Source organism: Macaca nemestrina, chromosome 12 (assembly GCF_043159975.1).
Source record: "Macaca nemestrina isolate mMacNem1 chromosome 12, mMacNem.hap1, whole genome shotgun sequence".
In the NCBI taxonomy this organism is placed as follows: domain Eukaryota; kingdom Metazoa; phylum Chordata; class Mammalia; order Primates; family Cercopithecidae; genus Macaca; species Macaca nemestrina.
The window spans coordinates 119,231,117-119,246,372 of NC_092136.1; the positions used below are offsets into that span (position 1 = coordinate 119,231,117).

Below are 15,256 nucleotides of genomic sequence, written 5' to 3' on the forward strand. Positions count from 1 at the left end.
TTGTATTTTTAGTAGAGACGGGGTTTCACTGTGGTCTCGATCTCCTGACCTTGTGATCCGCCCGCCTCGGCCTCCCAAAGTGCTGGGATTACAGGCTTGAGCCACCGCGCCCGGCCTGAATCCATTCTTACCAGGAACAGTGAAAGAGGCACCCCTGTTCTTGTCCAAGACGATTCCCTTCTCGATTTCAACTCTTTTTTTTTTTTTTTTTGAGACGGAATGTCGCTCTTGTTGCCCAGGCTGGAGTGCAATGGCGTAATTTCAGCTCACTGCAACCTCTGGGTTCAAGCAGTTCTCCTGCCTCAGCCTCCCAAGTAGCTGGAATTACAGTCACACACCACCACACCCGGCTGTTTTTTTTCTTTCTTTTCTTTTCTTTTTTTTTTGACAGAGTCTTGCTCTGTTGTCCAGGCTGGAGTGCAATGGCACAATCTCAGCTCACTGCAACCTCCTCCTCCTGGGTTCAAGTGATTCTTGTGCCTCAGCCTCCCGAGTAGCTGGGATTACAGGCACCCACCACCATGCCTGGCTAATTTTTGTATTTTTAGTAGAGACAGGGTTTCACCGTGTTGGTCAGGCTGGTCTCGAACTCCTGACCTCAGGTGATCCACCAGCCTCAGACCCCCAAAGTGCTAAGATTACAGGCGTGAGCCAGTGGGCCTGGCCCCAGCTAATTTTTTGTATTTAGTAGAGATGGGGTTTCACCATGTTATATTTCCTTAGGGCCCTCATTCCATCACTTCATTTTACAGATGGATATTGGACATGCCAGTCACTCGTCTAGAAACTGGAGATATAGCAGGGAACAAAACAGGCACAATCCCTGCCCTCAGGGAGCTTACATTCTAGTAGAAGCAGGACAATAAATAAGTAGAATATGTAATATGTTAGATGGTGCTAAGAGCTATGGGGGCACATCAAGCAAGGAGGAAGTGTGTTCAGAGAAGGTAACATTCAAGTGACCTGAGGGAGGCTAGGCGTGAACCACATGTAAATGTAGGGAAAGAATCTTCTAGGCAGAGGGAAGAGTAAAAACAAAGGTCCTGAGGTGGGAGCAACCTGCCACTTTCGAGGAAGAACAAAGTCAATGTGGCTGGAGTGAAGAGACAGAAAGATAGGGAAAGAGTGGGAGATGTGATCAGAGAGGTAAGGGAAGGACCAAACCTGCATGTCCCCAAGGTCTTTCTGAGGACTTTGGCTTTTATGGAGCTATTGAAAGGTTTTGAAATAGGGGTGTCCAATCTTTTGGCTTCCCTGGGTTATGGTGGAAGAAGAATTATTGTCTTGGGCCACATATAAAATACACTTAACATTAAAGATAGCTGATGAGCTTTAAAAAAATCACTAAAGGCCGGGTGCGGTGGCTCACGCCTGTAATCCCAGCACTTTGGGAGGCCGAGGCGGGCGGATCACGAGGTCAGGAGATCGAGACCATCCTGGCTAACATGGTGAAACCCCGTCTCTACTAAAAATGCAAAAAATTAGCCGGGCGAGGCGGCGGGTGCCTGTAGTCCCAGCTACTCGGGAGGCTGAGGCAGGAGAATGGGGTGAACCCGGGAGGCGGAGCTTGCAGTGAGCCGAGATCGCGCCACTGCACTCCGGCCCGGGCGACAGAGCGAGACTCCGTCTCAAAAAAAAAAAAAAAAAAAAACCACTAAAAAACCTCATAATTTTTTTCTTTTTTTTTTAAGAGACAGAGTCTTGCTCTGTCGCCCAGGCTGGAGTACAGTGCCCCAATCTTGGTCCACTGCAAGTTCTGCCTCCCGGGTTCACGCCATTCTCCTGCCTCAGCCTCCCAGGTAGCTGGGACTATAGGCGTCTGCCACCACACCCAGCTAATTTTTTGTATTTTTAGTAGAGACGGGGTTTTACTGTGTTAGCCAGGATGGTCTTGATCTCCTAACCTCATGGTCCGCCCACCTCGGCCTCCCAAAGTGCTAGGATTACAGGCGTGAGCCACTGGGCCGGGCAAAACCTCATAATGTTTTAAGAAAGTTTATGAATTTGTGTTGGGCCACATATGGCCCGCAGACTGCGGGTTGGACAAGCTTGTTTTGAGCAGAGGAGGGACAGGGTTCCTACCTTTCGCTACTGTGTAGAGAACAGATCTGAAGACAGCAGAAGCGCGAGACCATTGCTGAAGAGAGCAGAAGCAGGAGACCATTTAGGAGGTCATTGTGAGCCTCTGGTTAGTGTGGTAGCAGAAGAGGTGATTCAAAGTGGTGGATTTTAGAAGTATTTTGAATGTGGACTAACAGGATTTTCTGATGGATTAGGCAGTGTGGGGAGGAGGGAGGAATTTTTCACCTGAACTTTAACTGAGAAGGGGAAGGCTGTGGTAAGAGAATCGCTGGAACCTGGGAGGCAGCGGTTTCGGTGACCCGAGATGGTGCCACTATACTCCAGCCTGGGTGACAGAGCGAGACACAGCCTCAAAAAAACAAAAAACAAAAAACGTATGTCTCCTAGGCATCCAAATGGAGATGTCAAGAAAGCAGCTCATGTGCAAGTTTGGTGTGGTCTGGGCTGGCGATAAAAGATTGAGAGTCATCAGCATATGGAAGTTATTTAAAGCCAGGAGATGAGAAGAATTACCAAGGGAGCAAGTGTAGATAGAAAAGACGTGCAAGGACTAAATTCTGGAGCTCTCCAATATGAGCTTGAGATCAGTTGGAACCATCAGAGAGACGGAGGCATAGGTCAGTGTAGTGAGGAAAAAAACCCCAAGAGATGGTGGTATGCTGAAGGCCAAGAGAAGGAAACTTACTGAGGAGGAGGGAAAGGTCAATTGTGTCAAATGTGGCCCATAAAGTAAGTAAGATGAGTTTGAGAATTGAATGATTGATTTTTTTTTTGTTTTATGTTTTGTCCCTCCCTTGCCCCCCCACTGGAAATTATATAGAGCAAAGATAATTGATTGAAGGTCATTGGTGATTTTGACAAGAAGAGTTTTGGTGGAGTGGTGGGGGTAAAAGTCTGATCGCTGATAAGTTTAAGAAAGAATGGGAGGAGAGGGATGGAAACAACTCTTTGGAGGCAACTCTTTGGAGGAGTTGTGTTGTAAAGGAAGGAGAGAAATTGGCTGGGAGCTAAAAGGAGAAGTGAGGTCAAGAAAACTTCTTAAGTGGGAAAAAATAGTTATATGTTATATGCTGATGGGGAAGAGCCAGTAGAGAGTGAAAATTGACAATGCAGTGGGGAGTGAGGAGAACGTCTGGAGAAATGTCCCTGATGAGGGGAGAAGGGATTGGACAGAGTCCAGAAGCAGAGGGGCTGGCTTTGGTTAGAGGACTGATGGCTCATGCAAAGTAAAAAGAGAGAAGGCATGATATTTGGGCATAGATGTGGGAAGGCGGATTGATGTGGGAGAAGCTGGTGGATATTATCTCTTCGAGGCCTTTTTTTTTTTTTTTCCTCTTTGTGAATTAGGAAGCAGGGTCAGCTGACTGTGAGGATGAAGGGAAAGGCTTAGAAGTTTGAACCTGGAGGAGGAGTTCTAAAAAAGTCACTGAGAGCAGTGATTCTCAAACTTTAGTGTGTACCAAAACCACCTAGAGAGCCTATTAAAGCCCTCCCACAGTCTGGGCAACATAGAGCGACCCTATCTCTTCAAAAAATAAAAAAATTAGCCAGGTGTGGTGGTGTGCGCCTATGGTCCAGCTACTCAGGAGGCTGAGATGGGAGGATTGCTTGAGCCTGGGAGGTCAAGGCTTCAATGGGCTGTGATTGTGCCACTGCACTCCAGCCTGAGCTACAGAGTGAGATGCTATCTCAAAAGAAAAAAAAAAAAGGCCCTCCCTTCCCCCAGACATTCTGATTCAGTAGGTCTAGGATGGGCCCGGGAATCTGCATTTCTAACAAGTGCCAGGTGATGCTGCAGTCGCCCGTACGGGGATGACCCTTTGAGAACTGCTGTGTGAGAGAGTGGGGCAGTGACTGGACTCGAATTCCCACAAATGCAGTGTGGTTGTCAGGCAGCATCAGGGGCCCAGCTGAGGTTAGAAATCATGACTTGAAAGTGTCTCCAATCACATCCCACTCACAATTGCTTGCACGTGTTTGGAGTCCTATCTCTTTAAAACTTCCATTTTCTACTGACTTTTCCTTTGCCGTGTAAAAGGCTCCACACCCTTCCTCTTTAAAAAATGAAAATCTTTAACTTAGGTTCTAGCTCTCCCCTCTTCACAATTTTCTTGGCAGAGTTGTGCATGCTGTATTTCCCCACCTCCTAGTCTATGCAGCATCTGCAACACGTCTGCTCTCCCTCCAACCTCAAGACACTTCTGTTAGGCATCATCACTGATCTAGATGCTAATTCCAATGGGCACTTTTTAGTTGTAATCAGTCACTTGACCACCTACAAATCTGATACCTCCAACCATTTCCTCCCTCAGCTGTCTCCTCCTTTAGGTTTTGTGGACACACTGCTTTTCTGGTTTTCCTCCTGACAGCTGTCACCTCCTCATTCTCCTTTTCCCCTGGTGTTCCTTTATCCTCCTTTAAGGCAGTATAGCACAGTGGTTGTTATATGTGCAGGTTGTAGATTTACTGGGATAACTTCTGATTTCTCTGGTTCCTAGCTGTGAGACCTGAAACATTTATATCCATTTCTTCATATATTTACCAAAGTGAGGCTGGGCATGGTAGCATGTGCCTGTGGTCCCAGCAGCCTGGGAGGCTGAGGTGGGAGGATGGCTTGAGCTCAGGAGTTCTAGTCCAGCTTGGGCAACATAAGGAGACATCGCCACTTAAAAAAGAAAGATAGGCTGGGCGCAGTGGCTCACACCTGTAATCCCAGCATTTTGGGAGGCCGAGGTGGGCGGATCACGAGGTCAGGAGATAGAGACCATCCTGGCTAACACAGTGAAACTCTGTCTTTACTGAAAATACAAAAAAATTAGCCAGGCGTGGTGGCGTAGTCCCAGCTACTTGGGAGGCTGAAGGCAGGAGAATAGTGTGAACCTGGGAGGCAGAGCTTGCAGTGAGCTGAGATCGCACCACCGTGCTCCAGCCTGGGCAACAGAGCGAGACTCTGTCCCAAAAACAAACAAGCAAACAAACAAAACCCAACATAGTCGTAATACCTGCTTCACAGGGTTCTCATTTGAGGATCCAATGAGTCAGTAGGCATAAAAAGCTTACAACAATGCCTGGCTCATACTGAGTATGTAAGGTCATCACTCGGAGCTACTACTCATCTGTCAGGTGCTATTTGTATAGGCGGATGATGCAAAAAATCTGTATTTTCAAGCAGGCCTCATTCCTGAGCAGCAGTCATAATTATCCACCTGCCTCCTGACATCCCTAGATGCCTCATCAGCATCTCAGCCTTGGCATGGCCAAACCTTCAACTCAGCATTTTTCACTCAGTTTGCCCCCTTTCTTTATTCCCCCACATCCATGAATGGCCCCACCATCTGTCCAGTTCCCTGGCCAGAAATTTGGTAGTTTCTAGCTTCTCTCAGTCCCTTGATTCTTTTCTTTTCTTTTCTTTTTTTGGAGATGGAGTCTTGCTCTGCTGCCCAGGCTGGAGTTCAGTGGCGTGACCTCAGCTCACTGCAACCTTCACCTTCCCGATTCAAGTGATTCTCCTGCCTCAGCCTCCTGAGTAGCTGGGATTACTGGCACCTGCCATCATGCCTGGCTAATTTTTGTATTTTTGTAGAGATGGGGTTTCGCCATGTTGGCCAGGCTGGTCTCGAACTCCTGACCTCAGGTGATCCACCCGCCTTGGCCTCCCAAAGTGCTGGGATTACAGATGTGAGCCATTGCGCCTGGCCACAGTCCCTTGATTCTTATAGTGGTATTACCTTATTCTACAGACTCAGATATGTGGGAGCATACATATAACATTGTTTTTCTATAATATAACTATGTTTGTAAATTTTTTTTACACATTTTTTATTTTTCTGGGACTGAGTCTCGCTATGTTGCGCAGGCTAGTCTCGAACTCCAGGGTTTAAGGGATCCTCTGACTTCAGCCTCCAAGTAGCTAGGATTACAGATGTATGCCACAGTGCCTAGCTCTTATGTTTCTATTCTGAGCCAGCTCCTGTTCTCCTGGAATGTTGGATGCTTAATTTTAATCCATTGGTGGAATCTCCCCTCTCTCCAGGGATTGCCTTAATTCTGGGAGGCTGTCTCTTATGTATGTATTTTGCCAAAGCACTGGCGGAAGTGGGTCCTGTTATTAAGTGGCCACCCAATGTCCTCTGACATATCCTCTGCCTGGCTCCTGCTTGCATGGCCTCTTTAGGTCTGGTGTCTCTGTGCTACCTCTCAGTTGCTCTTGGACACAGGGTTCATTCTGCTGCTCCCATGCCCTGGGGTAGCATGAGACAGTGTGGCACTGTCCATGGTTCAAGCTGCCTCCACAACAGGCTACACTCTGCAGCCATGTCTTCTTTTGGAGGTCTTGTCTCCTTAGGTCTGGGGTTCCACTGCCATCAGATCTCGAAAACCTACTTGGGGGTTTTGCTGTCTGTCTGCACTCAGGTGCCTGAGGACAGAACCTACCACTGTCCGTGCTGTCACTGCATTCCCGTTGGCTCTTGCCTGTGAGTTGTGCTCGTGCCATGGAACTGGGGTGAAATCAATGCGAGGCCTTGCTTTATCCAGAATATTTCCTGCACATCTTCTATCCAGACTGGGGGTCCTTTCTGTTTTCCTAAGGGCCTGCCTAGGCGATTGAAATTCAAAAGTCAGAAGTGGATTTCCATTTCCCCTCGTTTTTGTTGTTGTGTCTTTTCACTAAGGCATCAGCACAAAAGCTGGGCTGCTCAAAGTGAGGCTATAGGGGAGAAGGGGAAGAAACCACAAATAATATTGTAAGATGTCATCATATTCCCTATATCCAGTGGGGGCCATGGATTCTACATCTTTAGCCCCCCCCTAAAATTTCCCCCTTTTCACCCACATTGCTTCTGTCGTAGTTTGGGGTTTTATTGTTATACTTCTCCTGGTTTGAGAGTATTCCCTTCCTAATCACAGGGTTAGGTTGCTGAAACAGTGGGAGGTTTTGCAGGTGAAGATTCTTGATAAAAGATAAGATTCAGAAAACTGAATGACCTATGAAATGCCTGATAAATACTCGATCTTCACTAAAATCACAACTAAAATTTTGCACAGTAAATAAATTATCAACAACAGATCTGAAATTAGCAGTAGTGTGTATTGTGTAATTTCCACGTATACCTGGGTGATTTAATGTTTTTAGGATTTCCCTGCAGTTACCGTTCTCGTAAATCCAGTTTGTTTTGATGCAGATGATGTATAGTTAGATGTTCTCTTTGGGTCAAGTTGTTAATCCAGACATCCAGTACCTTCTGATTTGAGGATTTCCAGTTATTGCCCTCACTGGCCCCATCATGGTCTTCAAAACAGCTTTTGGGGGACCTGGCTTGAGATTAGATCCTATGATTTTCAAAACCTTGGTAAGGGGAAGCAGGAAAAACTATTTAAAAGTTGCAGGCTGGGCGCGGTGGCTCACACCTGTAATCCCAGCACTTTGGGAGGCCGAGGCATGTGGATCACAAGGTCAAGAGATCAAGACCATCCTGGCCAACATAGTGAAACCCCATCTCTACTAAAAATACAAAAAATTAGCTGGGCATGGTGGCGGGCGCCTGTAGTCACACCTATTTGGGAGGCTGAGGCAGGAGAATCACCTGAACCCGGGAGGCAGAGGTTGCAGTGAGCCGCGATCGCGCCACTGCACTCCAGCCTGGCAACAGAGTGAGACTCCATCTCAAAAAAAAAAAAAAAAAAAAAAGAAAAGCTGCAGCCAGGAGTGGTGACTCACGCCTATAATCCCAGCACTTTGGGAGGCCGAGGTGGGTGGATTGCTTGAGCCCAGTAGTTTGAGGCCAACCGGGGCAACATGGAGTAACCCTGTCTTTACAAAAAATTAGCCAGGAGTGGTGGCACAGGCCTGTAGCCTCAGCTACTTGGAAGGCTGAGGTGGAAGGATCACTTGAGCCCAGAAGGAAGAGGTTGCAGTGAGCCGTGATCATGCCACTGCACTCCAGCCTGGATGACACAACGAGGCCCTGTCTCAAAAAAAAAAAAAAAAAAAAAAAAAAAAAAAAAAAAAAGATGCAAGCACTTTTCACTTTCTAGAGGAGGAGACTTCGGTTTTTCAGTTCTTCTTGGGGCTGACTGTTCTTTGCTTTGGGAAAATCACTACAAACGGCTTTATTTCCTAAGTACAAAGCCAAAGCCATATCCACCAGTGATCTGAGCGCAGAATGTTAAATGCGTGAGTGGGAATTGTGTTTTTGTGGCTTCTTGCTTTTTAGACGGTGATGGGGGAGAGAGGCGTTTCTTCTCCCCGAGTGTCCAGTGCGCTGGGTGGAACACTGTTGCCAGGGCTTAGCCCAGCAGGTGTTCACAGGAGCTGAGGAGCAAGACAGAGAGGGCTAGGGAGGGCTTCGCCTCGTCAGAGAGCCAGAGGTGAGAAAGAACTGGGTGGTCTCTAGATGTAGGGACCCGATAGACATTTCTGGATGTTCTGACTTGACATGTGCTGTGAGCACGTGAGTGGTTTGCTGGGGCGGGGGCGCTGTGCCTGTGCGATGTCCGTGCTCCTCTGGTGGAAGTGGACTTCTGCTGTCAGCTGTGCTGAGGCAGGAAATAAGGAATGGGGGAAGTGGTGGGCCTTGGGCTAGCTGTAAAGAGAAACCTCCGGCCGGGCACGGTGGCTCATGCCTGTAATCCCAGCACTTTGGGAGGCCAAGGCGGGCAGATCATGAGGTCAGGAGATTGAGACCATCCTGGCTAACACGGTGAAACCCTGTCTCTACTAAAAATACAAAAAATTAGCTGGGCGTGGTGGCGGGCGCCTGTAGTCCCAGCTACTCCGGAGGCTGAGGCAGGAGAATGGCGTGAACCCGGGAGGCGGAGCTTGCAGTGAGCCGATATCGCGCCACTGCACTCCAGCCTGGGTGAGAGTGCGAGACTCTGTCTCAAAAAAGAAAAAAAAAGAAAAACCTCCCCCTCTTCGGGCCTCATGGCGCTGTGTCCTGGACTCTGAGGTGGGGGTGCGTTCAGAGCATTCCTGGGCTGAAGGTAAGCTGACCTTTGTCTCAGGGAGCCAGGCAGAGAGGTTCCTACAAGGGCCCTTACCTCTTGTTCCGCCTCCCTACATGAGTGCAGCGACCACGGAGCAGCTCTGCCTTGAGAAGGCAGTGGTTCAGACACCCCATATGCACGGTCTAGTCCAGCGCTGTCCAGTAGAACTTTCTGTGATGACGGAAAATGATTTCCGCTCTATCCAGGACGTCAACCACTAGTCTCATGTGGCCACTGAGCACTTGAAATGTGGCTGGTGTGACTGAGGAACTGAATTTTAAATGTATGTAAATTTAATTGGTTTAAGTTTAGTCTCATGTAGCTAGTGGCTACCATATTGTACAGCAACATGGATGGCAGGAACTATAAAGCTGTAAAGTTCCAAAGTCTGAGCCCAGAGTAGTCTGGGCTGATGATGGCCATCATCAGAGATCACAGAGGATCAAAGAGGCTGAGTCACAGCTGAGTAAATGGTGGAGCTGCCTCAGAAGGCCCTGCAGCAGGAGGGTGCAGTCTCCTGACCATGCCAGGGCCCCTCTCTGCAGGTGACCACACCACAGAAGGTGCAGCGACTCCCACATGGTGGAAAAAGTATCAGGCCTGTACTGTAAATGGATTACCTGTCCTCTCAGTGACTGTCTCACTTGACTCTGTCATACGGGTCCTCCCTGTCCATCTCAGTCGCTATGAGTCTGGAGAGCCCAGGTAATCCATAATCACCACAGCTCGCGTCTCTCCTGTTGCATCTCCTTATTTGAGCCAGGCCTCACCCTTTCCTCTCCCCCTGCACCCTCTCATGGCCTTGGCACTGCTCTGGGCTGAGCAAGCCCCACTTTGTCCTCAAGCCCTCCTCCAAAGCTTCTCTTGATTTTCTTGGCTTAAGTGAAACTCACTTTCCCCTAAGGACATTATTCCCCCCGAAGCCCTCTGAAACAGAGCCTGCTTTTCTCTCACCCTCACATGCCACAGAGTCAGGAGGTGGGATATTTGTTTGCATGGGCTGCCATACAAATTACCACGACCAGGTGGTTTAAAATGACAGCTTCATTCTCTCCTAGTTCTGGAGGCTGGAAGTCTGCAATCAAGGTGTCAGAAGGGCCATGCTCCCTCTGAAGCCTCCAGGGGAGATCCTTCCTTGCCTCTTCCAGCTTCTGGAGCCTCAGGTGTTTGTTGATTTGTGACTGCATCACTCCAATCTCCGCCTCCATCTTCACATGGCCTTCTTTTCTCTGTCTCCTGTTTCCCTGTGTCCAACTTTCCCTTGTTTTATGATATTAGTCATTAGATTAGGGCCCACCTCATCTTAACTTGATTCCACCTGCAGAGCCCGCTTCTAGGTGAGGTCACATTGACAGGTGATGGGGATAAGTGTCTTGCTTACCTCTCTTCTGGTAAGCAGCCCTGCTCTCTGGAGCTCCTGGTGTTTGGTTTTGGCATCGCCATCTTTTGTTGCTGGCAGCTGCTGGCTTCAGGGAACTTCATCTCCTTTACAACTGGCTCCTGGCCCATTGTCTTCCTCTCTGCCCTTCTCCTTCGTCATCTTGGGATGTCTGCAGCCATGTGGACGATCCTTCCAGCTCTCTGGCCTGCCACTTTGGACCTCTTGAGTCGCTTTCTCATTGTGGGTCATCTGCCCACCTGTCAGCATCTTCACATCCTTACACAGCAGACTCTACAATGCCTCATTAGACTCTCTCCTTTGCCAACTTCCTTCATTTTTTGCCCCTCCTTCTCTCTGCTGCTCTTGCCCAGAAACACCTGGACCCTTGCTGAAGCCATCTTCTCCACCTCCCTGTGCTTGCACTCATGCAGTTGGAAGATACAGATCACCTGATTAGGTCCACTTTATGTTCACGACCACAGACCTCAGATGGACGTACTCAGCACTGCCCAGCATTTCTATTATGTTTTCCTGGTTCATTTATTTTCCCACCATGTTTTCTATTGCTGTATAACACATGCCCCAAAATCTAGTGGCTAAAAAACAATACCCATTTATTTTATTATCATTATTTTTTAAAAAAATGATAGAGATGAGGTCTCATATGTTGCCCAGGCTGGTTTCAAACTCCTTAGTTCAAGCAATCCTCCTGCCTCAGCCTCCCAAAGTACTAGGATTACAGGTATGAGCCACCGCACTTGGACAATATCTATTTCTTATCTTACAGGTCAGAAGTCCTGGTGGGCTCAGCTGGTTCTCTGGTCAGGGTCCCACAAGACCAAAATCAAGGTGTCAGCTGGGCTGGACTCATGTCTGGAGGCTTGGGGCAAGGATCCACTTCCAAGTTCATTCAGGTTGTTGGTAGACTCCAATTCCTCATGGCTGCAGGTGTGTGGCCCCTAATTCCTTGCGTTAAAGAAAAATCTGAGGCACGATAATATTTTTGAGTTTATTTGAGTAAGAAGCAATTGATGAATTGGCAAACACCAAACTGAAGAAGTCTGTTCTGGCGGCAAGCCATCAGGGGCAAGTATTTATGGGGTAAATGCAGAAGCAAAATCAATACATTATTTGATTGGTTGCAATTATACAATTGCCTTATTTGGCCTATCCTGTTGGAAAGTCCTTGGTTATATAGTATAAGTGTGTTGGCTATTTCTGACTGGTTGAGCTTATGATTTGTTTTTCCTTAATATAGGCATTTATAAGAAAAACGTCAAGTTCCACTTATGTTTGCAAATCAAGCAAGGTTTAGGTCTCGTAACGAAGCCTCACTGGTTTTGTCTGCTCGGGGATTCTTCAGGCCTAGTATCCCTTTAAATTTACTTTAACAGTTCCCCGCTTTTGGTCATTCTCCCAGCAAGCTGAGAGTATGACCAAACAGTATAGCATTACTCTCAGTAACCAGGTTACCATTATTGACTAGTTACTGGAACAAAGAATTGTGTAGATGTCATTCTCATCAGTTGCGTTGGAATGGAAGGTCAGGTAGTCATCATTATCTGCAGTTGCAGAGTCATCATAGGCTTGAGTGGTGGGGTTGTTGAGTTCTTCTAGTTGTCTAATCCTGATAGCAATTATTTGATGTGTGAGTGGTTAGGGTCTCACACCTGAATGCTGCTGGAAAGCATTCAAACCCCTTGAGAGGATACAATGGACTACAGAGCTGGAAATCATGATTATAAGGAGAATAACAGCCAAGAATTGAAAAATTCTCTGGAGCAGACACTGAGCTCAGGAGTTCAAGACCAGCCTGGCCAGTATGGTGAAATCCTGTCTCTACTAAAAATACAAAAAGCCAAGAGTTAATCAATTAAATAAATCAGTGGATCAGGTAGACCACACCTATCTGATGAGGAACTTAAATTTGTTTAAGATCCTTTGAATTGGGGGCAATAATTTCTTTTTTGAACAATTTATTTCCATAGGTTTTTGGGGGAACAGGTGGTATTTGGTTACATGAGTAGTTCTTTAGTGATGATTTGCGGTATTTTGCTGCATCCATCACCTGAGCAGTGTACACGCAACCCAGTTGGTGGTCTTTTATCCCTCACCTTCCTCCCACCCTTTTCCCTGAGTCCCCAAAGTCCATCGTATCATTCTTGTGCCTTTGCATCCTCATAGTTTAGCTCCCACTTACGAGTGAGAACATATGATATTTGGTTTTCCATTCCTGAGTTACTTCACTTAGAATAATAGTCTCCAGTTCCATCCAGGTTGCTACAAATCCATTAACTCCTTTTTATGACTGAGTAGTATTCCATCACATATATCCACTCATTGATTGATGGGCATTTGGGTTGGTTCCATATTTCTGCAATTGTGAATTCTGTTGCTATAAACGTGTGTGCAAGTATCTTTTTTGTATAATGACTTATTTTCTGGGTACTCAGTGGTGGGATTGCTGGATCAAATGGTAGTTCTACTTTTAGCTCTTTAAGGAATTTCCACTCGGTTTTCCACAGTGGTTGTACTAGTTTACATTCCCACCAGCAGTGTAGAAGTGTTCCCTGATCACCGCATCCACACCAACATCTATTATTTTTTGATTATGGCCATTCTTGCAACAATAAGGATGTATCACGCTGGGTTTTAATTTGCATTTCCCTGATCATTAGTGATGTTGAGCATTTTTTCATATGTTTGTTGGCCATTTGTATATCTTCTTTTGAGAATTGTCTATTCATGTCCTTAGCCCACTTTTTGATGGGATAGTTTGTTTTTTTCTTGCTAATTTGTTTGAGTTCCCTGTAGATTCTGGATATTAGTCCTTTTTTGGATGTATAGATTGTGAAGGTTTTCTCCCACTCTGTGGGTTGTCTGTTTACTCTGCTGACTGTTCCTTTTGCTGTGCAGGAGCTCTTTAGTTTAATTAAGTCCCACCTATTTATCTTTGTTTTTGTTGCATTCGCTTTTGGGTTCTTAGTAATGAAGTCTTTGCCTAAGCCAATGTCTAGAAGGGTTTTTTCCCCAGTGTTATCTTCTAGAATTTTTATAGTTTCAGGTCTTAAGATTTAAGTCCCTGATCTATCTTGAGTTGTTTTTTGTTTAAGATGAGAGATGAGGATTCAGTTTCATTCTCCTTTATGTGGCTTTCTAGTTATCCTGTGGGGCAATAATTTCTAATTTATTGACATAGAAACAACATTTTTTTTTTTGAGACAGAGTCTCACTCTGTTACCCAGGCTAGAGTGCAGTGGTGCAATCAAGGCTCATTGCAACCTTGACCTCCTAGGCACAAGGGATCCTCCCACCTCAGCCTCCCAAGTAGCTAGGATTACAGGCATGTGCCACCACACCTGGCTAATTTTTGTATTTTTTTTGGAGATGGGGTTTCGCCACGGTGCCCAGCCTGGTCTCAAAGCTCTAGGCTCAAATGATCTGCCCACCTTGGCCTCCCAAAGTGCTGGGATTATAAGTGTGAGCCACCATCCGTGGTAAAACTTTTTTTAAATCAATAAAAGCACAAGCTCTTCTTTGTTAAACTGTGCGGTGTCAAGCACTTCTGTTTTGGAGTACTTTTGAGGCTAAATTGTTCATTTCAGATTATATTGCTTGAAGAGAATTCAAGTTATTATTCTATGAAAACAAAGGAAAAACAAAGATTAATATTTGGAGCAAATTATGACCTTCGTCTTTGTGTCTGGAGGGTCAAGATTTATAGATTTGAGTTTGAAGTATCTAGATGGTGGAATGGAGATGGCATTTGAGAGCTGGTTGTGTCATCAGCTGGTGTTCTGGTGAACTCATATAGCGGCAGGCATAAAGGCTGTCTATACATGGTCTGTTGCAGTGATTTTTTCTGAAGTTTGAAGTCATTCAGTTTCAGCTTTTAGGACTTGAGAAAAGGGCAGTTTTAGTTTTTAATGAAACTAGAGAACTTCAGGATTCAACCCAGTTTATAGATGGATAACAAATCTTAAACAGGACTAGAATTTGGTAATTGGTGCTCTACAGTTTTCTATTGAAATGTAGTCTTTTTAATAGTCACTCTCATTTTTATAAAAAATAGTCACAGTTAAATTTTTTTTAACAGAATAAGTCTAGTTTCATCAAGGTAGATCTGTTTATATAAATGCAACACAGGTATTAATTCTATGTAAGTTTTAAAATATGATATTTTAGTCAGAGCTTTGGTAATATCCAAGGGGCTTTACTGACTTTATATCCATCAACTTTAGTTTTTTAAAACTGCCTGGTATCAACACTCCCTTAGCCACCCCAGCTGATGTCTCAGTAAGTTGTGTGTCTCCGCAGTCCAATGACTTTGGGCTCAGTTCAGCACTAGGACTCGCCTAGGAGTTGCAGTCCTTGTAGCCTAGACTGCCTTTCAAGTTTCTTTAGAGCCCCAGAGCACTTTAGCCCATTGTGGCGAGGCTTGCAGGGACTCAAGTTCACACTGCTGGGATTGGCAATTCCCCTCTGGCTAGGGCTGCTTTAAACGCTCCCCCCATGGGTGGGCATTAACTGAGTTTGGTCTGGTTTTGTTTTCTGCTATAACAGGGCACCACGGAGTTAGGTACTTCAAAATTGCTGTGCTCTCCCTCTCCCCAGTGCACAGAAACACTCTCCACACCATGCTGCTGCTGCTGGGGGATGGAGGGATGGCGTCAGCGATTTAAGACTGTTTTTCCTACCTGTTCAGCCCTTCTTTCAGCAATATGAAGTTAAATCCAGGTACTATGAGTGCTCACCTGATTTTTAGTTCTAATGAAGGTGCTTTTTGTGTGTTTAGATAGTTGTTAA

General features: G+C 46.1%; 1 protein-coding gene across 29 annotated transcripts in view; it reads left to right on the forward strand.

Moving 5' to 3' along the window:
- LOC105476367 (uncharacterized) overlaps positions 1–15,256 on the forward strand; it is a 118,448-nt gene that overhangs the window by 2,572 nt on the left and 100,620 nt on the right. For 5 of the 29 annotated variants that reach the window (XM_071075694.1, XM_071075692.1, XM_071075693.1 and 2 more), the window contains exon 2: positions 11,238–11,398. The exons of 19 other annotated variants lie outside the window; for them this stretch is intronic. In XM_071075694.1, the coding sequence (XP_070931795.1) occupies positions 11,238–11,375 (138 nt within the window). In that variant the 3' untranslated portion in view covers positions 11,376–11,398. Of the gene's footprint in view, positions 1–8,297; positions 8,724–11,237; positions 11,399–15,064; positions 15,188–15,256 lie in introns of those variants that run through there. 5 more of the 29 variants (XM_071075699.1, XM_071075712.1, XM_071075714.1 and 2 more) reach the window with 2 other exon arrangements.